General features: G+C 51.6%; 1 protein-coding gene and 1 long non-coding RNA gene across 4 annotated transcripts in view; one reads left to right on the top strand and one right to left on the bottom strand.

The window, feature by feature from the left end:
* RAB11FIP5 (RAB11 family interacting protein 5) overlaps window positions 1-14,506 on the top strand; it is a 43,044-nt gene extending 28,538 nt beyond the window's left edge. The window contains exons 4-6 of one of the 3 annotated variants that reach the window (XM_040590605.1): window positions 277-2,124; window positions 8,562-8,751; window positions 10,038-14,506. In XM_040590605.1, the coding sequence (XP_040446539.1) occupies window positions 277-2,124; window positions 8,562-8,751; window positions 10,038-10,247 (2,248 nt within the window). In that variant the 3' untranslated portion in view covers window positions 10,248-14,506. Of the gene's footprint in view, window positions 1-276; window positions 2,869-8,561; window positions 8,752-10,037 lie in introns of all 3 variants that reach the window. The other 2 variants (XM_040590596.1, XM_040590612.1) reach the window with 2 other exon arrangements.
* LOC121086651 lies at window positions 14,006-19,369 on the bottom strand. Its single transcript, XR_005827418.1, has 2 exons — window positions 19,313-19,369; window positions 14,006-14,964 (listed from the first exon to the last, which is right to left on the bottom strand). It is a non-coding gene; the product is annotated as an uncharacterized LOC121086651 (long non-coding RNA).
* Window positions 19,370-19,462: the final 93 nt, after the last annotated feature.

Here is a 19,462-nt window from a genome sequence, read left to right as displayed (position 1 = left end):
CCTCCACAGCCTGGAAGTGTCTCCTCAGGTAGAAACCAGCTCAGATGCTCCTTCTCATTTTCCTCCCTGCTCCCCTGCCCAGTTTCCTCCTGCTGCTGTAGCCCATCTCGCTAGCATGCCCAGCGCTAACCTCTCTCCCGCTATTGGAGACAGTCAGTCTGGATGCTTGTCCCCTACCAACCCATTCCTCAACTCCCTGCAGAGCAATCCGTTCTTTGAGGACCTCCTCGCTGACCAGGTACTAAATTCTCCTTCACCTACTCACTTTTTCTCTAGTTTCCCGTCTGAGCCGCATGCTTCAACAGAGGTCGCTGGGAGCTTTTATTCTTCTGAGGATTGCAGTCCCTCTGCCTCCCTAAGACATAAAGATCCAGAGAGGGAGTCTCCAGCCAAAAGCGTTTGTGTCCCTGTTCCAGAAACTACTCCCCTATCACAAGGAGACCTTCCTTCTCCAGACAAGAAACCTGCGGTCCCTCCTCCACTCTCAGAGTGGGACGATACCTTCGATGCCTTTGCGACCAGCAGGCTTAAGCCAGAATTGAAGAAGGAAAACTTCTTTGCTTCAGTGGCAGTGGAGGGCATGGCTTTCATCGACGATCCTGTTGCAGCCAGCCCCACAGAAAGATTAGCCGAGCCAACTCATGAGAAGGGGACAAAGGTATTTGAAAAGGCTGATCCACAAATCAGCAGAGAAATGCCTTCAACTCTACGGTCTTGGACAAATTTCTCCAGTTTAGATGTGGGGGCAAACTTGGTGAGCACAACCCAGGAAGCGACTGTGATAGAGGATGTGCTGAGCCCTGTGTCTGCAGGGTCAATGGGAGGGAGGAGGAAAAGCAGCACGCCTACAGTTTGGACAGCTGCATTTGCATCGGGAAGCCCAGGGGAAAAAGAGGCTTCAGCATCACTGATTGCTGAAAATAGTGCTAGGGAGGAAGGGGACAGTAATGAGGAGGAACACTCTAGTGCAGGAACAAATGGATGGATGACCATAGCCACTGAAACTGCTCCTGACCTGTCAGAGAGCACCCAAAGTGTGGCTGAGCAGGAGCCTGTGGGTCAGGATAGTGCATTTGGCCCACGACCAGCTTTCCTCGGTGAAGGCACCTTTGAAGCGAAAAGTGGACCTTGTGCTGCCGCTTGTGTGTTGCCCAGAAGCACCTTCACCTCTGAAACCCTGCCAGGCAGCAACGTGGTGGCTGTGCCCCCACGAGTGCTTGCAGATGTGGCACCACGACAGTTCCCTCTGGTCCCCAAGCCAGGGATGGAGCCCCAGGGTGCTGGTAGCGAGGAGGAAACATTCGACATACGGACTTCAATCTACCGGCTCCAGGCTACCATGCGGCTTGAGGCCAGTGAAAACCGTGTAAAACTCAGCTCCGACATTTGCGAGAGGCATGTTGTCCTCTCTCAGTGGACAGATACCAGAGAGAGAGAGGAGATGGCAGCAGGCTCAGCCATGCCACCCCCCAAACCTCCGAGGTGGTTTGCAGCTGCAGGAGGCAGAGGGGATGATGATGAGGAGGATGCTTGTGACCCACAACTGAGGCAGCAAGGCAGCGAGGAACGACGGGAAGACACAGAAGGCCCCAAGGCAGACACGGAGGTGCCAAGGAGTCATCTGAGCAGTGAGCCCTCTGTCCCAGTGTCTCCCAACCCACCTGCACTGGGAGTGGACATAGCTGAAACCAGGAGCGAGTTCCCAGTCTCTAAGGATGCTGAATCTGCTGCTACGGACTCAGCAGCTAATTTGGAGGTGGCAGCTGACAAGGTGGCAAAAGGGGACACTTCTCTGGGGGAAGACCAGTCAGAGATGAATGAGATGGATGTGGCTGAGCAGTTTGAGACTTGCCCATCGAAGTTCTTCCTAGACGGATTAGGCCAGTCAGGTGCTAAGGAGAGCTGGAGCCAGCCAGGTTTATCCCCTCTGATGGGGGCCACAGACAGTGCTGACTGGGACATGGCCTCCAAACAGGAGCTGTTCCCTGAGGAGCTCAGGATGTCAGGACTAAACCAACCTTCCAAGCTAGACTTGGGTCAGTCGGAAATCTTCTGGACGGCTCTGGAAGAGCAGGAGGCAGCCGGTCACCCTGTGGGTGCTGGCTCAGCGGTGCGACCCCAAAGGTTAGCGCATGGGGAGAGTCCACCCCAGCTGGAGCCGGCATGGGATGATGGTGAGGGGCGGCACGAGCCAGTGGCTGGTCCCACCAGGCAAGCAGGAGGCCAGTCTGAGCCTTTTGCCTCCATGGCAGTGGTCAGCCCTCCCCAGGAGGCAGAGCAGGGCAGACCCCCAGCCAGTAAGCCCGAGGGGCCATTGCACCAGTTCTCAGCAGACAGCAGGATAGACTTCAAGAAGGCTGATTTCTGGAAGCCAGATAGGGTGGAGGAGAGGCACAAGCAGGACGCTTCAGACTCCAGAAATCCCTTTGCTCCAGCACTCAGCCCAAATACCCCAAGCAATCCCTTTGTGGAGAAGGCACCAGACCCTCTCCCTGTTGAAGCTGTGCTGCCCAAAAAGCTTGATCAGGGCGGCTTCAGCTTCACCAGCCTCCACGAGGAAGCCCTTGGGCAAGGCTTCCAGTCCACTAACCTTCCCGGGGACCCGCTAAGCAAGCCTCCTTTCCTGCATGAGAACCAGCCCTTGGCCTTCTCCACCCCTTTCCTTGTGGCTGCAACTAACCCTAAACAGTTTGATTTCCCTTCCCCTGTTGCGTGCCCCGCGAGCAGTGGGGTCCCTGCCGCGACCAGCCGCGCAGCTGCCCAGCCCTGCCCTTTGCCGCAGTCCGGTGACACACAAGCTTCAGCGCTCGTGGTTTTGCCCAGGGAGACACAGCCAGCTGAGAAGCCCTTTTTCCAGCAGACAACCAGGTGAGCACTCCGGGGAAGGCGAAGGGTGTGTATTTGGTAGAGGTGAACCCTGTCTCCCTTCTGCTTTTATTAGGACGCCGATGAGTGGACCCTGGCTTAGTGTCAGCAGCTCACGGTTGTGCTGACTCCAAGGAGGCCACTCTATGGGTTGCTGCAGGTCCTCTTCCCTCACCTTCCCGTGGTCCCAGAGAGTCTAGCCTGAACAGCTTGAAGCCTTGGCTTTCTTGGATCACGGTGGGGAATGGCCATTGGTGTCCTGTGTTTGTCCTAAAGTAGGGCAAACGGTTTGACACATCCAGGTCCTGCCCCAGCTGAAAATTCAGCCACAGCAGAACTGCATCCGCATTTCACTCGATGCTAATTTTTGCTCCCATCTTCCTGTGCTTGCAAAATAGGTGCCTTTTCCATGTCTGCCAGGAGAGCTTCCAGCCATTAATGGTCTCACAGGTTCCTTCATGGCATGTGCACAGCTACTGCCCCTTCCCTTTTCATTAATTCAGCTTTGGTTTCTTTCCTTTTTAAATGACCATCAGGTACTAAAAACCTTCTTCTCTCCATAGCAGGGGGGGAAAAAAAAAAAAAGTAGTTTCACCAGGGTGGTGGCAAAATGCTGTTCTCCCTTCCCACCTGCCGAGATGCCCGTTGGTTATGAAGCAAGTGGGACTTAGCCTGGAGGATAATGGGAACAGGAAGGGGGGGTACCATGGTGGTGCATCAGGGGAAAGAAGGGGCTGTTCCTTCTCCCAGGTCAGTCTTGAGCTTGTAGAAATGCTGTGAAGTGGAGAAAGATGCTGAGCTTAGGGCATGGGGTCTTGCTCTGTGTCCTTCAGGTCATCTAGTTTTCCTGGTACATCTTCCCCTGGTCTGCCTGGGCAGGAGGAGATTGTCGTGGGCTCAGTCTGCCCAGAGTATCAAGGATTGAGCTCTTAGAGTTTACATGGGAACCCAGGTCTTCTAGCAGTGATTTCTTTGATCAGCCTCACTCCTGCAACAGAAGGCAAATGGAGCTTCACGGAGGCACTGAAAAATGATAAAATCCTGTCTGGCTCAAGAATAATATTGGTCATGGCCCTGGGGAGAGAGAGGGCAGGAGGATGGGGACAGCAGAAGTTAGCTGAGCTCCAGCCCTTCTTGCCCATGGGGATCCTTCCTTGGCTCGAGTTTGGGTTTGACGTTTAAAATGACCTCAGGAGCAAAGACCAGCAAGAGATGGGTCTGATAGCTGAGGGTTTTTTCTTTATTGAGGCCAGGTCTTCAAACTGTTCTTAATTGGATTATTCATCCTCCAGCAGATAACCTTGTTCAAAATCTGCAGATAGAGAGTATACAGAAACCTCCTGAATTTTGTGGATGTTTGTTACATTTCATGGAAGGAGAAGTGTCCTGCAATGCCAAAGGGTGAAATTAGGCAATGAGAGAAGTATGGTCCCAGGACCCTCTATGTCAATGGTACATGCTCACAGTCACCTTCAGGCTTGACTGTGCATCCATCCAAGGCCTGATGGGCTCTTGGGAGGAAAGTGGGCTTGGACCCAAGAGCTGGTTGTCATGTCAGTGCTGGATTCTGTCATGATACACATCTGAGAAGTCCTTGAACATCTCTGCTCTGGTTTCTCTACCTGTAAAACACGGATGGTTTGGATACGTGCTGCTGGGATTGATGAACCTTTGAAAGAGTTACCTTTGAAGACTTCCTGAGGTCTCTGTGGAAGGCTCTGAGGTTCTGCACTACTTTATAAGACTGGGGAGATGTGACTAATTGTCATGTGGGGAGAGAGGAAGACTGGAAGGGTCCTTTTCTAGGTCCCCATGGTGATGCTTCCCTGTCCTGGAATCATCTCCTGTTAGGATGGCACACAGACAAAGAAAAGATACGGTAGGAAAAAGGACAGACTTCGAACTTAGAACAGGCATTAAGGCTTAGCTAGGACAAAAGTGTCTTCCTCAGGTGAAGGAGGAGCTGGTATCTGGCGTGGATTATTGAGTCTGGTGTGCTGGGATTATGTGCCCTCCTTGGGAGGGATGGAAGCTGGGTGTGGGGTCCCATGTCTTCATGGTGAGTGAGATGTCCCATGTCACTGGTGAGTGGCCAGAGGGCTCTCTGCTGGTCATCTTGTTCAAGATGTCAAGTCAAGTGGTAGACTTGTGTATCTGAGTGACACCTCCTGCCTAGTCTGGCTGAGGCACTGCTTGGTCACAATGACCACCTGTTGGGATTAGATTTGCAGGTCTTTCCTCTCTCCTGCGGTGAGAGATGGCTCTTGCCACAAAACTAGTTTCTGGGGTAAGGTGTGTGCTCAGAGCATCAGTCGCATCACTCAAGTGTATGGAGGCTCCCTTTCTGCTCTCTGGGGAAGAGTGGGATTGCTGCCTTCACCAGTGGGAAGGTATCTCAGGTCACATCCCCCAGTACAGGTGGGACCTAAAGGACAGACCATGACAGTGCCTTGGGGACTCTGCTGTCTCGGAGGAGCCCAGCAGTTGTGCAGCTCCTTTCCCATCAGTTGGGAACTCAGATGTGTGACTGTTGCAGGATGTCATGGTACTTGTGACATCCCCAATCCTGTTACCAACAAGTGCTGAGGTGGTATTGGTGCACATTGCTTTGTGCCTTCCTGATGTCAGGAGTGCAGCAGAATTGTTCTGTCCTGAAAACAAGGTTCCAGGTTAAATCATATGCCAGTCTGTGTGATCTAAATGTAATCCTTGTGGAGCCCTTGCAGCTCAGTGAGTGGCTGCCACATCCACATACAGACCTGGGGGAAAGGCTGCTGATCCTGTGTTCGGTCATTCACTTTCTGCACGGAGGTCTGGCCCTCAGGTGCTGTGTGCTGCTGCAGGCACAGTGGCTTGCCCACGAGACACTGGTTTTCTTGGATTTGTCCTTTGTTGTGTTGTTGCTCTGTGAGAAGCATTTTAATGGGATGGTGAAGACTTTAATTTCTGAGTTGCTGCAGGGGGATCCCCCCCAGTTTTTTGCTGTGCTCAGCAGTGACCTCAGGAGTGTCAGTGAAAGCTGTGCTGTGACACAGCAAGGCTTGCCCAGAGAGGGGCTTGGCTATGCCACTCAGCAACCCTGAGATGTTTCATCTTGAATGTAATAAGCTTCATCGTAGACTGTCACCGTGAGCAACTAATTCTGCTCTCAAGTTCATGTTCATTGACCGGCAGATGGAGGCAGGTCCAACTTCTTGGCAGATCGATCAGGACTTCAGACATGGCTATAAGGCATGAAGCAACCTCTGCTCCCCTGGAAGTAACTGGTGCCAGCCATCCTGGGGCGGGACACAGGTGGAGGAATGCCTCCTGCTTTTGGATCCTCTTGGATCTCGGACAAGTCGAGGGGGCAGAGCCCCTGTTTTGCTCAGCAGAATCTCTGTGCACCCTACCCTCTCAGCAGGAAAGAATGGGATAACATTTTTTTAAATATAAATACCTTTTCCTGCTCTGCAGGAATTAATGTATTCCCACTGGCAATGGGGCTGAAAGCTGCCTGTGCCCAGACTTGCAGTGGGAAGTGTCCCCTGCTTTCAGAATGCATCCAAGCTATCCCACTAGCATCCCAAGGCTGTTGCTGGTCTTCATTCTGTAGAGTGGCCTTGGTAAGTTTGGTTCAGAAGAGCTCCCCTTCAGAGGTTTAAAATAGTTTGAGTGTTCATGATGGCCAGTCAGTGCCCTACAGACCTCTTGTTTAGGGGTCTCAGTCTCCTGTTTCAGCAGCCATACTTTTCTGGTCTTAGTCTTTACGCTGGCTGTGGGGATGCATGAGGCGACTGTGGCATTTGGGGCTGCTTATCTTCAGACCTGGCTGTGAGGAGCAGTCCTGGAGGCTCCCCTAGAGCTCTCCTTCCCAGACACTGTTTTGAGGAATGGTGGAAGTCCTGCTGTGGTACTAGAGCTGTCTTCCCCAGATTCTGCAGTGAGCCCCACTCATTTTGGGCTAGGAAGGGAGCTAGCAGTGGTTCAAGCAAGCAAACTCATTACTTCTGGTTTTTCAAAGGATTTGAGAATGACAGTTTTTCAGGATCTGTGTATGGCCTCTGGTCCAGTTCACCCTCACCCCATTTTACATCGTAACAAACAGACAACTGCACAACTGTTTGTAACATGGTACCATGGTGTTTCTAGTTCTGCTGGTGAAGGTTTGGTCCACGGTGGAGAGCTCTTGAGGCTGATGTGCAGAACAGCAACTTCTCCAGCCCGTGACACTGGGACTCCTATTTAGGTTCATGGGATTCCTCTCCATCCTTTCAAGCTGCCCAGGAACTGTGGGCTCTGTTCACATGCTTGGACAGCTTTGACAAAGGATGTTGATCCTTTGGCTTGTTGGAGCTGGTTTGTGGCTACCATTGCTGTTCTCTCCTAGCAAGTGGTGACAGGAGGCATCATCGTGGTTGAAGAGGACTTCTAGACATGCCCTGTGAGCACGATGGGGAGACCGCTTGGTACGTCCTGACCCCATCACCATTGACAAGGCATGAGGACACCAGCCTTGAGGACGTGAGCCACCCACCTGATGCCTTGTATGATGTTGCCTTTGTCCCAGCCTCACCCATCATCTCTGTCCTGGAGCAGGGTTGGAAGCCACCTGCTCTGCTTTCAAAATGGAAATAAAATCAAGCACTTACAGCACAAGCTGGACTTGGGAGGCATCTCTCCCAGTCTGGCTAATGGCTCACACAGTGACTGTGGGTGCTGTTCCTCCTCCCACAACCTGTCCTACCAACACCCTGAGGTCCCCATTTGTAAAGAGCTCCTGCGAGCAAGATGTCCCCCTTCCCCTGCAGCACTATTTGGATGCACAGCAGTTGGGATTATCACCCTTTGCAGGGTGGCTGCTTCATCTGATGAGCACAGAGGCTTTGCAAAGCTCCTGAGTAGATTTTATGATCTTTTCATTCTGAGTATGGTGTGCAGGTCTGCTTGTTCCTTGCAGGAAGGAAGCATCAGGTCACTTCTCTTTCCATCATGCTGAAAAGCAAACATACTTTAAGCCCAGAAACTGGGTGAAGAGTGAGGCAAAACTGAATGAAAATGTAATTCCCCCTACAATGACTGAGAAGGTGCATTTGGACACAATCTCCTCACCCTCCCTTTTGGCTGCTGAAGGGGGACAAATTCTGTGGTGTCTTCCAGGCAGGTGGAGTCCAGATTTTGGGCTGAGGCAGTGCAGGAACTGATGCACAGTGGTGCAGGAGCATCCCTGAAGCAGGAGTTGTGACCACAGACAGTAATCTGGGGGCTCCTGGGTAGTAAAATGCCCCTCTGTGCAGTGGATGTAGCAGCCTCCTGTTACATTGGACCTGGCTTAGATTTCCCCAGCTGTACTAATGCCAGGCAGCTGGGAGTTTTGACCCACAGCACTCCCAGTGTGGACTGAGCAACACAGGTGTGGGCATGGGGATCTGTTCTGTATGTCAGCCGAACACATGTCCTGGGGCTCCTTATCTCATCTCTGGGCAGATATGGTGCTGGAGAGTGCTGTGGGCTGCCTGCGCTGTAGGATGCTCACTCTCCTTTCTGTCCACAGAGCAGGCAAGCTTTGAGCAACACAGACACAGAGAATTTAGCTGTGTGGAGCTGATTAAATTTGATAAGTGGGTCCCATCCCCATAAAAACTATAGGGAGAGCTAGCAGCATCACTCCTCAGCTTGGGAGGGTGTTAACTGTCCAGCCTTCTTGTTCTCCTTAGTCCTCACCCAGTGAAACCCATCACTGCTGCGGTGCAAGAGGTCTCCAGTGAGAAGAAGCAGCAGCACAGGTCCAGTCTGACGACTGCTCTGAGCAATGGCCTGGAGAAGCTGAAGACTGTCACCACAAGCAGTGTCCAGCCTGTGGCCCTGTCCTCTCAGCCGGAGAAAACAGACTCAAAGAAGTTAAAGGTAGGAACCTACCACTGAGGTGAGAGCTGCGTTCCCACCTGCTTGAGATGGTCTGTAGTTGGTGACAGAAGTGCAGAAAACTGCCGTTGGAGGATGTGGAATGGGTTCCTGCCACAGTGTGAGCAGAACCATGTGTATTAACGCTGACATCCTGAATCCTGGTTGCCCAGCCTCCTGCTGGCCTCCCTTCCTCCATGACCTGATCTTTGGACCTTCTCACCCCATCATTATTCTCCTATTGCTTGCCTTGATTTGGGGTTTTTATTGTACAGTGTGTGAGTGAATGCCTGGTTATCCACAAGACGTGAAAGGTGGAGGATGTGATAGCTCCATGATTGAAGGCCTGAAGTGTTTTTTTTCTCCTGGCAGAGGCAGAGGGAAAGTGCTTCCTGGAGCCTTGCTCAAATGCTGCTTGCCTGGCTGTATTTCAAATGCTGGTGTGTTGAGGCATGCCAAATACCTGCGTGGTATGTCTGAGGGCACGGTCTCATGAGGTGCCTTCTCCTTCCCTTTGTCTACTGCCGCTCTGTTTGCCTGACTTGACATGTAAAATGCTGCTGCTGGGGTTCATCTGAGTGGAAGGACAAGCATGAGCTTGGTGCACCCAGAAAGCCCTTTGTGGTGCCGCAGGTAGTTCAGGTTGTGGGTTACAAGCATTTAAACTTTCCTGGGACAAGGTCTGTCTGGGGCCTGCTCCCCTGTGCTGCTCCAGCCTGTCTGGCAGCCCCAGCTCTGCTGGGAGACCTGACTCCCCCAGGGCTCTCGTCCTCTGGGGGCTCCTGGAGGGTTTTTTGGCTCTCAGTTCTCCTCTTCTGCCATCATCCAGGCCTGTGGCTGGAGGACTGGCGAAGGGGAAAGCCCCAGAAAAGGGGGAGTAGCTAATGGCAGGCCTCATTATGCCAGGCTAAAGGGCTCTGTTGTGCCCATGCCCTTAGCTTTTAGCTGTTGGGGGAGAGAGGTTTGACACAGTCTTTCTGGAAGCTTTTGTAAATGGTTCACTCAGCTGGTAGAAGTGCTCTGTGGTCACCTCTAGCCATAAGGAGGAGGCTGGATGTCTGGGCAGCTGTTTTGTCTCCAATATTTTTGGGTGACTGCATGGCATGTGGGAAAGCTGCTTTGTAAAGACAGGACTTGAGAGCTGCACAATGTCTCAGGCTCATCAGGTCAGATCTGAAAAGAAGACAAACACAGAAAATGTGATTGCTTTGGTTGTTGCTGCATCTTGCAGATGCTAAAGGGAGCAGCAGTTTTGACTCACTGAATGTTCCTCTTGGTTTCTACCACAGGATCCCACCATACTGGACCAGTCAGCCAAGTATTATCACTTGACCCATGATGAACTCATCCAGCTCCTGCTGCAGAGAGAGAAGGAGCTGAGCAAGAAGGAGGAGCACATCCATGAACTAGAGAACTACATTGACCAGCTGCTGGTACGCATCATGGAACAGTCTCCCACGCTCCTCCAGATCCCGCTGGGGGAAAGCAAGACCAAGTAACCTCTCCCCAGAGACCAGCCTCACTTGCCTAGAGCACTTCTCCAATAAACACGCTGCAAACGTCCCTGCACCCCCGGCTTCTCTTACAAGAGGGCTCCAGTGGCTTCTGTTCACCGAGTTTAGCAGGAAAGGTTATCTGCTCCTTCCCAGCCCAAGCTTATCCCATCTCTGGCTCCAGGGAGCTATAGGGTGATAGGCTGTCATCCACCCTATGGGGAGGAGCAGAGCCCTCCACCTGAGGCCAATGCCTCCTTAGGTTCCTGTCATTGTGACCAAGTGGCATCTTTTCAGGCACTCGTCCTGCCAATGCTTTAAGTGGTCCACAGACATTTGAGAACTGGAAACCAACCACCTTGCCCATGTCTTCATCCTGCTACTGCTGCTCTTCTGCCCACACTCTTCCATATCTCTTTTCTCTGAAGTGGTGTACCCTGGCTGAGGGATGGTGTTAAATTGGTTGATGACATCAGGGATGCTTAAACTGAGCAAGGCTCTACCAGCATGTTACTGTTCGCTGAGCAGGCTCAGCAGGGCAGTGAGGGGAAGGGACTACTATTGGATGCCTCTTTCCCTTCTTTCCCCCTGTGTTGTACCCCCAAATGAAGGGTCCCCATCTGAAGAGCTATCTCCAATTTGTGCCGGTACCTGACCATGTGGGAGATGCTACACAAAGTGACAGTGCTGGAGTTGGAGGCTGTAAAGGACTCAAGGTGACATCACTGCCTGACCGTGAGCAGTGTTGGTTCCTTTGCTGCCTGCACACAGAGTCATGATGCTGCCTCAGTTACCCAGCTCAAAACTGAACTCGCGTATGGAAGAAGGGTCAGTGCTAGTTTGTGCACCAGTAACACTGCAGGAGATCTTCTGGCACACCACCCAACCTGTCACCGGGCTGTCTGGCACCAGTGTGCCCTGGGGGGACTCCTGTATGCATAAACCACAGCTGAATTTTCTACTCAGTATTATGCTTCCCCCTTTCCCGCATCCACAGGAGTTCCTTTCCACTGGCTGCCCACCACCACTGACTTTGTGTTGTCTTTCTCAGTGCAACAGGAAGATGCCATCGGGACCGAAGCTCGTGTGCAGAGAAGGATGTCTGACTGCCTGGCCACCTCTATGCATGACATCTGCTAGGTCAGGTGTAGAGAGCTTCACAAGCATCGTGGCCTCTACCACTTGCAATAAAGCTCACTACCGTCAGGCATCCATCAAACACCCTCTGTCAAAGCTAGCTATTCAGTAATCGCTGCAGACACCCTTCAAGCCAGCATTAGTACCAAACACCGCTCGAATTGTATTGCATCTACATGCCAGTGTCAGATCTCTGGCAGCTTGGGCGCACCCTTAGGCATTGTAGGCCAGCTCTCTCAGGAGTTGAATGCTTCTTGCTGATGTTCAGTGACCGTCTAAAAGCCTCCAAGTTATGCAGTTTAAAAACCATAGATGGTGTTAGCCTGAGGTTGGTGAGTGATGCTCCTGGCCACTCTGCAGTACAGTGCAGCTTTTGATTTGGAGATGCTATGGAAGGGTATAGGAAGGAGGTTGCTCCCTCTCTTGTTCTGCCAGGATTTGGGCTAGAGAAGGTGCCTCTGCAGGTGAAGGGTCAGTTGGTGTGGAATTTGAGCGTCTTGACATGTAAGGCATGTTCTCTCTCCTGCACATCTCCTTGCCAAAGTTACTGGATTCTTTTAAAACTTTCATATTCTTTTCTGCTTACTTGCTTCAATGTATATACGAGTTTGAAAAATCGTGCCTTTTGCAATAGGACAGTAGCAGTTTCCTACCAAAAAAGGCTCTGAAATCCAGTTCTTAGTTCAACGCAACCCATCTTGGGCAGCTTTCTTTTCTGTTTGCCTGCTAATTTGAACTAGGTGAATTTCTTTATAAACACAGGCAGCACAGCCTTTCCACCCTGTGCACAAGTTGCTTTTGGTCTTTAGCAGTTCTGTCAGCTCACGTCACATGGGAAGCAGAGGTATTAAGAGATGACACTTTGGGGAGAGCAGGCCAAAATGTTCCAAAATACAGCTGGATAAAGACATGCTCCAAGTCTGAGACTGGAGAAGCAGGCTGTTGGGGTAGGAGCTATGGGGAGAAAAGGAGATCTGGTGTTGCTGTCATTGACAGTGGTCCTATCTAGCCTGTAGACCATCATATAAGGATGAGGTTTTGTTACCTGGGAAGATACTGGCCATGAGCCTTTTGTTCCCACCTGCCTTTGCCCCTAGTAGGAAATAATCTGGGATTTTGCCCTTCTCTACCTGCATCTTTACGTTCCTCTTCCCTGTGTAAGTCTCAGGTGTGGGGACTTTGTTTCTGGTGTAAGAAAGACATGAAGGTCTGAGGGGAAGGTGTTTCTCCCATTTTAGAAAGTACCAGAAACCTTTCTCTGCCTGTACAATCAAAAGATCCCATGGCCTGAGAACTAGATTCCCTTTCTGGGTGCCTGTCTCTCATGGAGAAGCTCTCCCTGTTACCTGAAGGTGGGCAGGGAGGCGTTGCGGACAGCTAGAAAGCAGTTCGGTGTCACAAGAGTGGCATGGCGTGGCGTGAGAAGGAGGGCTGGGCAAAGGGGCAGCCGCACCGACGGGCAGGGGCACTGAGCGTTGAAGGCTTACGTCTCACAGGTGCTAATAAGGGGGAGAGCCAAAATCTCACATGAGAGCCAGGGGCCTAGGCTGGCTTTCCACTTCCTGAAAAATTTCTGCTTCCTGGGACTTGGGCCCCAGTAGCGATTGGCGTTGTAGGTGCTCCCCACACACAAGTGCCAATGTTTATAAGGATCTTGCTGTACCTCCTCCCTCTTCCATCGAGTTTCACCACCTCCCTAATTCCCTCTCTGCCTTAGTCAGCTCTGCCTGTTTTTTTTCTCCAAAGCTTGAATGTTATGCACTTGAATATGTAAAGTTAATCTCAGAGCTATGGCAGGCTGTATCTGGTGTACGGCCTTTTCAGCAATACGTGCTTCCTCCCATCACCTGCCTCTGTTGCGGTGGAGCCGCACAGTCCCCGAACTGCCTTCTGCCACGGGAGCCTGTGCCATCTCGGGGGAGGCTGGAGCAAGCGAAGCTAAAACACTCTTCTTGCCGTGACTTTATGATAGCGGAGTGTCTCCAAAGGCTGAAGCAGGGGTATGGCACGCATACCTTGGCATCACATGTGAGACAGAGGCTACGGTAAAAAAAATATGGTGATGACAGCAGAGGCTGCCCTGATCTTTTGTGCCTGTCCTTGAGCGTTTAGAAGTCCAGAGGTGTCTACAAATGACAACGTGTGCTTAGGAAAAGGCAACTTAAAGATGCTTCTGTCTTCGTTCTCTGTTTCTTTGCCCCACTGTCCTGCAAATGTGTGGGTTTTTTCCCCACGCACAATTTTTATTCCCTGCATAAGAAAAGCAAGCTTTGTCACACCACACAGCAGCACTAAGCTGGAGTCTGTATAATTTTTTTGTTAAAACCTCTTAAGTTACCAGGGGAAAATGGTTTTGAGGACCTAGATATTTTCTCGTTGGGGAGGGGTGAGAGGAAGAAGCTGGGGAAACGTTCTCAAGTTTTTCATGTACCAAATATCCATATTTAGTGATTTATTTGCAAAAACAGGGAGGTGAGCGGCACTTTGGTCTGTGTGCAGCGTAACACTCTGAGGTCTGTTGCTCTTTGCTGAACCGGGCAAAAAAAAAAAAAAGTTTTGATGGGCCAGCAGCAGCTTTTCACTGGTTCTGTTTTAAACACGGCCCTAACAAGGCCTCCATGTTCTTGCCTCCTGGTCTGTCTGTCTCTCCTTGCTCAAGCTGTTTCACAAGGTCTTCCGCAGGGTGCTGTTGCTCACAGCTGTGCTCTGCCTTTGTTGTCAGCCCACAGCTGGGTTTCTTGCTTTTAAAGAACTCTGGCCAAGTGATTTATTTTTGCCTTGACTGGCTCTTCTGGCCCAGAGTCACGGGCCAGGAGAACCACAGAGGTGTGTCCTTAAACTGGAACAAACCTGAAGGGATGTGGATACTGAAGTGTCATGTAGACTCAGCCTTACGACTTGTCTGTGAAGAAACCGCTGTGTGTTTTGTGTTATAAACGCGGGGTGGAAAAACATCCCAAAATGGGAGAGGTAAGCACTGGGGTTTTTGGAATTGTTGATTTCCCCGTGCAGGAAGGGGTTCTGCGTGTTTCATGTTTTAATAGTTGCAACTAATGTTTATAAAGAGCTTGTTATTTACGTTTTAAGCACTTTAAAAAAAATAATAAAAGTTGTTCAAGCTGTTCCTAGATACTTCTGCTTTATTGACAACAGCGTCTGTGCTGATAGCATTTGGACAGTGAGTGACATTTATCTGTTTATTTTCTGAAGTAGGATGACGGTGTCCAACTTCTCCAGCAGCTTTTCCAGCATTGTTAACAGTCCCCACGCTCCCACCGGCATGCGGTGGCTGCTGGGGGTGGAAGTGTTGCATCTTTGCCTTGAGTTCCTCCCTGAATATTGCTCCTGCCTCAGCTGATTTGTGCACCCAAAGGGTTTAAGCTCCTCTGAGCTTTCTTACTCGTGCTTTACTGTCGTGTTGTGTGCTGAGCAGCCGCAGGAGCCTGGCTCCGGTGGCCTGGCTGCCCTGGGGGATCAGATATGCTGGCAGCTCCCTTACTGCTCACCGTTGTTGACTTTGCCCGGGTGTAGCATTCCTGAGGATTTGTGGGAAATCAGCAGCTGAGTAGAGGAGAGCTGCAGCATGCTGGAAGAAGAAGAAAGGAGAGCCTCGTGTCACAGTTTAGACAGTGGAGAGTTCAGCCTCAGGGTGCCCAGTGAGGACACGTGGCTCCATCAGTGCCACTGCTCACAGGACAGGCAGCTCTCACCTGCTGGTGGTGGGCACAGCACTTCGTGCCTGCCCCTCCGTGCACCCTTGCCCAGCACAGCCTTGATCCCCAGCCCAGACCTTCGCCTCCAGCTCATCTGCCCTAATCCCAGCCACCTGTTCCACCGCTCTGCTGTTTTCCTTCTCAAGGCCTGCTGCTTTCTTCATTCATGCCTTGTCCCTCAAAAAAAAATTAACTCCCCTTAAGCTTCGATAAATGACTTTGCTGCTCCAACAGAAGAGTTTCGTTAGCTCTAATCCCGGTTTATTTTTCATCCAGCTGGATGGCAGGCCGTTACTGAGCTCAGCACCTGTCAGGGGGGATCATGTTAGCCCTGAGAGCCTGGATGGGCTGGGGGGAGAATGTTTGGCATGCTGCTTCGCAGGATCGGGGTGCTGAACTGTGACCTTCTGAAAGACTATCCTAAGAAAAGCTGGCCTGAGGCAACTGGGCGAGCGTGGGTTTCCCCGGGCTGCGGAGGTGCAGGGGTGTAAGCAGAGCAGCAGCCTTGGGGAGGCTGGGGGCACTGGAGGCTGTCAGCTCAGAAAAAAGGGAGATTTTAAGACCCTAGTCCTGCTATAACAGCCATGCGTGATCAGATCTCTCTGCCTGCTTGAAGGCTTAAGCGCAGGCTTGGGAGTGATGCAAATAATTCCCATTGCTGCAAGAACTGGGTTTGCTGTTCAGAGCCTGAGTTTTGCTGCCTGCCACAAGTTTTTCTTAAAATCTGGCTTTACAGATGGAAGCTAATGAGAAGTGTTCCTGTGACTTTCTCCCCAAGCCAGCAGGCAGCCCAGCCCCACATCCAGCCGTCATGTGTGGGGTGGCTGTCTGAGACCCCCAAATCTCCTTCGGTGTGGGGTGTTTTACCTTGGCTGGGCACTGGGTGCCCCCCCAGCCGCTCTGGCTCTGTGACAGCTGGGCTCAGGAAGATGTTAACGGTCAGAGTAGGGTAATGAGAAAGAAAACCAAAACTTAAAAACATCTTCCCCCTGACCCCTCCTGGGCCCAACTCCACTCCGGAATTCTCTCCCTTCTCGCACCAGTGGTGCAGGGGGACAGGGAGTGGGGTCTGCAATCAGTCCCTCACCACTTGAGGCATGGCCCCCCAGCAGCATGGGTCCCCGGGGGACCACAGGCCCTGCCAGGAGCAGCTCCAGTGCGGGCTGCCTGTGGGTCACAGTCCACTTCGGGCACACCCTGCCCCAGCGTGGGGTCCTACCTGGGCTGTGTGTGTGTGGGTGAGCCGCTCCCCCGGGGCTCCCCTGGCCGGGCTGGGGGGCACAGCCTGCCTGGCCGAGGGCTGCCCTGCAGGCTGGGGGGCACCTCTGCTCTGGTGCCTGGAGCTGCTCTGGCTTCCTGGGTCCCTGCCCTGGGGGCTTGCGGGGCTGCTGCTCTCCCCCTGGCTCGCTCCTCTCTCCGGCTGCAGTTCCACACTTTTCCCCCTCCATCTTAAATCCGTGCCCCCCCCGAGCAATGCCAGCGTGGCTGTCTGGAAGCCGACTGGCATTGGCTCCCTCCGTAGGGCATCGGGGAACCTTCTGGCAGCTTCTTACAGAAACCGCCCTGCAGCCCCCCTGCTATGAAAACCCGGCCATGCAAAGCAAACCCAACATACTCGGTTTCTAGACAAGCTCACTCAACAGCTGGGGTGCTTGTTCCTCCCCCCAAACAAAATGGAAAGAAATGTCATTGTTGACTTAACGGTTGTTGATCTGGAGAAGCAATCCCCCCCTCCTCCTTCCTAAAACCGGGGAAATGCGAGTTGTCAGTCTAAATGGATCTGGTTAGACTGATATCAGCCAAAGAATTGATATTCTTTCTGGTATTTAACCAAAAAAGTGATAGTCTTATGTCACTCCAAATGTGGTTTTAGATAAACAGATTCTCTCCCCTCTGTTGTTACAAAACATTTCGTGTGTCAACATTAGGGATTGTATCAATTATCTGGCTCTAGCTGTGATGGGAGGGAGGGGGATTTCCCTTGTGTAGAAACAGAGGGATTTGGGTTATCATCCATATTTATTGGAAAGATTTTGCTGCGTTGTGAAGTACAGGATGAAACCTTTAGAAAAGGAAGAGTTGCCTTGTAAAGCATTAGTCACAGCAAAATTATTTTATTTTGCCTTTCAAGTAGGGCTCCCAAGTGGTGTTAGACCCTGCCTAGGAGAAACCAAACCCTGCCCTGGTGGCACAGCTGGGCTAGCTGGCAGCAAGCAGTCCCTAGCCGGCACTGCAGCCACTTTAAAGCAAAGCAAAGCAAACCATTACCAGTACAAGGACCAGTGCGTATGCTCTGGCACGCAGGATTTGTTGTTGGACCAGATCTTTGCTCATCATCTATGTGTTCCTGAGGAGAGTTGTGTTTTCATGCTTGCACACAAGAAGGCAGGGAGAAGGCAAACAGCAGAGGCAATGCTGGGTGCCAGCAGCCTGTAACCCTGAGGGAGCAGGCTGGTGCAGCACAGGAAGGAACAACTTGATTTTTAAGGAACAAGAAATGAGAAAATGACACTTCTTTGTTCTGGTGGAAACTCCTGCCTCGTAGCAGGGCAAGGGGTAGGTATGTGCACCTTGGTGTGCAGTCTCAGGGTGTGTGTTACAGTGTCTGCCCCCACGGTGGATTAAAGCCCTGGTAAAACATGGTTCACCTCTTCCCACGTAACCCAAGTGACACCACAGGACTCCCGGCCTCAAGAAAACATGGCCAAGGGGCAAGGGCTGTGAGGCAGCGGGCGGCCTGAGACCAGGCAGCAAGGCAGCACCAGGCTCGGGCAGCAAGGCAGCACCAGGCTCGGGGCATGGCACACGCTCCTTGCCCTGGCAGCAGCTGGTGGAGCTTCTCACTCACCGAGCAGCCAGCTGTGATGGGGTATGCGCTTTGGTCACAACCAGAGGTATTGTACTTGTGGCAGGCTCTGCACCGGGCCCCTCTGCTGCCCCTTTTCTACCTGAAGCTGCAGAAGATTTGAAATTCAGTGAAGGGGATCAGTCGTGAATTAGCCTAAAAATGGAAACTGTTTTTGCAGATGGAAAGAGAGCGGGGGAAAAAAATCAGCACCATATCCATAAAGCATCCCCACAGCAAAATGTTATGATGTTTTCCCCCTATAGCAAAAAATAAGGGTTTTTTTTATTCAGTTATATTGTTTAATTCCTTCTTAGACAGAAAATCTGTTTCTGACCTGCTCTATAATGTTGGCTTTACTTCTGCTGCGCCAAGCCTTCCTTTTATACCCTGACAGCCCTTCCTGCTTCATCTGCATCTCTAGTCTATTTGCTGGCCCTTTGCTCTTCCTTGGAGAATTGATCCTAATCCTCCAAACAATTTCACCAGCATTTGAAAGGCCAGACACTTCTTACTCCACTGATCTAGAGAACAGGATTCTGGAGATCGCTTTGTATGCACCCCTTCTGCCCCCAGCCCCACACAACCTTGCTTGATCTCCACAAATTGTAACACTGAGGAAGCAGACAAGTAAGTCTCCATCAAAGTAAACTTATTATTGCCAGGTTTCCTATTCTTTATTTTTAATCATGTATTTTAAAGGTCAATAGCAATTGTTAGGCTCCCATCATTGTAAGAATACGTATTTCTGCAAGGAAATTATGAAATGTGAGGTTTTTTTCAGAAGCTTTTGGGCTTTTACCTTTCTACATGTTATTATTTGCTGAAACAATTTCAGAATTAAGGCAAACATCTGCTTTCCATGTCATGTTCCCGCACATCCTCTGTCACCACATGTATTCTGACTGTCGTGCAGGTTTCATTTGCATACAAAAAAGGAAGAACATTTTGGAGGGAGTTCCTTGTAGTCAGAAATGTGTGCCCCGAGGTGTATGTGCTTCTACGGCAGGAAAAACGGAGCTCTGTCATCTGGGCATTGCTAGTTGCCTCAGACATCTCTGTTAGTTGCTAAATTCATCTGTTATGTCACAAAAAGGAGAACAGCAAAGGAGCAGCAGGAACTGAGGCAGGGGAAGACTCACATATGCTGTGTGTGGTCCTCGCAGAGCCCTGACGCCTTGTGGGATTACACTGTAAGGGAGCAGTACGGATGCCCTGCTGTACTCAAACCCTTTGGCCGCTCCCTCGGGGCCTCACGCTACCCTCAAGCAGCGGCAGCCTGGACAGAGGGCGCCACCGCTGGCGTAGAGTGGAAGCACGTCGCACAACCCTCCCGCCCTGAGGAAAGCCCCCTCTCCCCCGCTGCCCTCACCTACCTCTGGGGATTCTCCTCAGGGGGCTCGCCTTAGCTTCCCGCCAAACCCCACTTCCCGTCGTGCCCCTGGCCGCGCCCCGCTGCGGACTCCATTTCCCATGACGCCCCGCGCCACTGCTCGCTCCCCATTGGCTGGCGGGGGGGCCTCGAT

This window comes from Falco naumanni, chromosome 1 (genome assembly GCF_017639655.2).
Source record: "Falco naumanni isolate bFalNau1 chromosome 1, bFalNau1.pat, whole genome shotgun sequence".
In the NCBI taxonomy this organism is placed as follows: domain Eukaryota; kingdom Metazoa; phylum Chordata; class Aves; order Falconiformes; family Falconidae; genus Falco; species Falco naumanni.
Note: the sequence above shows the minus strand (reverse complement) of the source record. Positions and strands in the feature narration are given on the sequence as shown.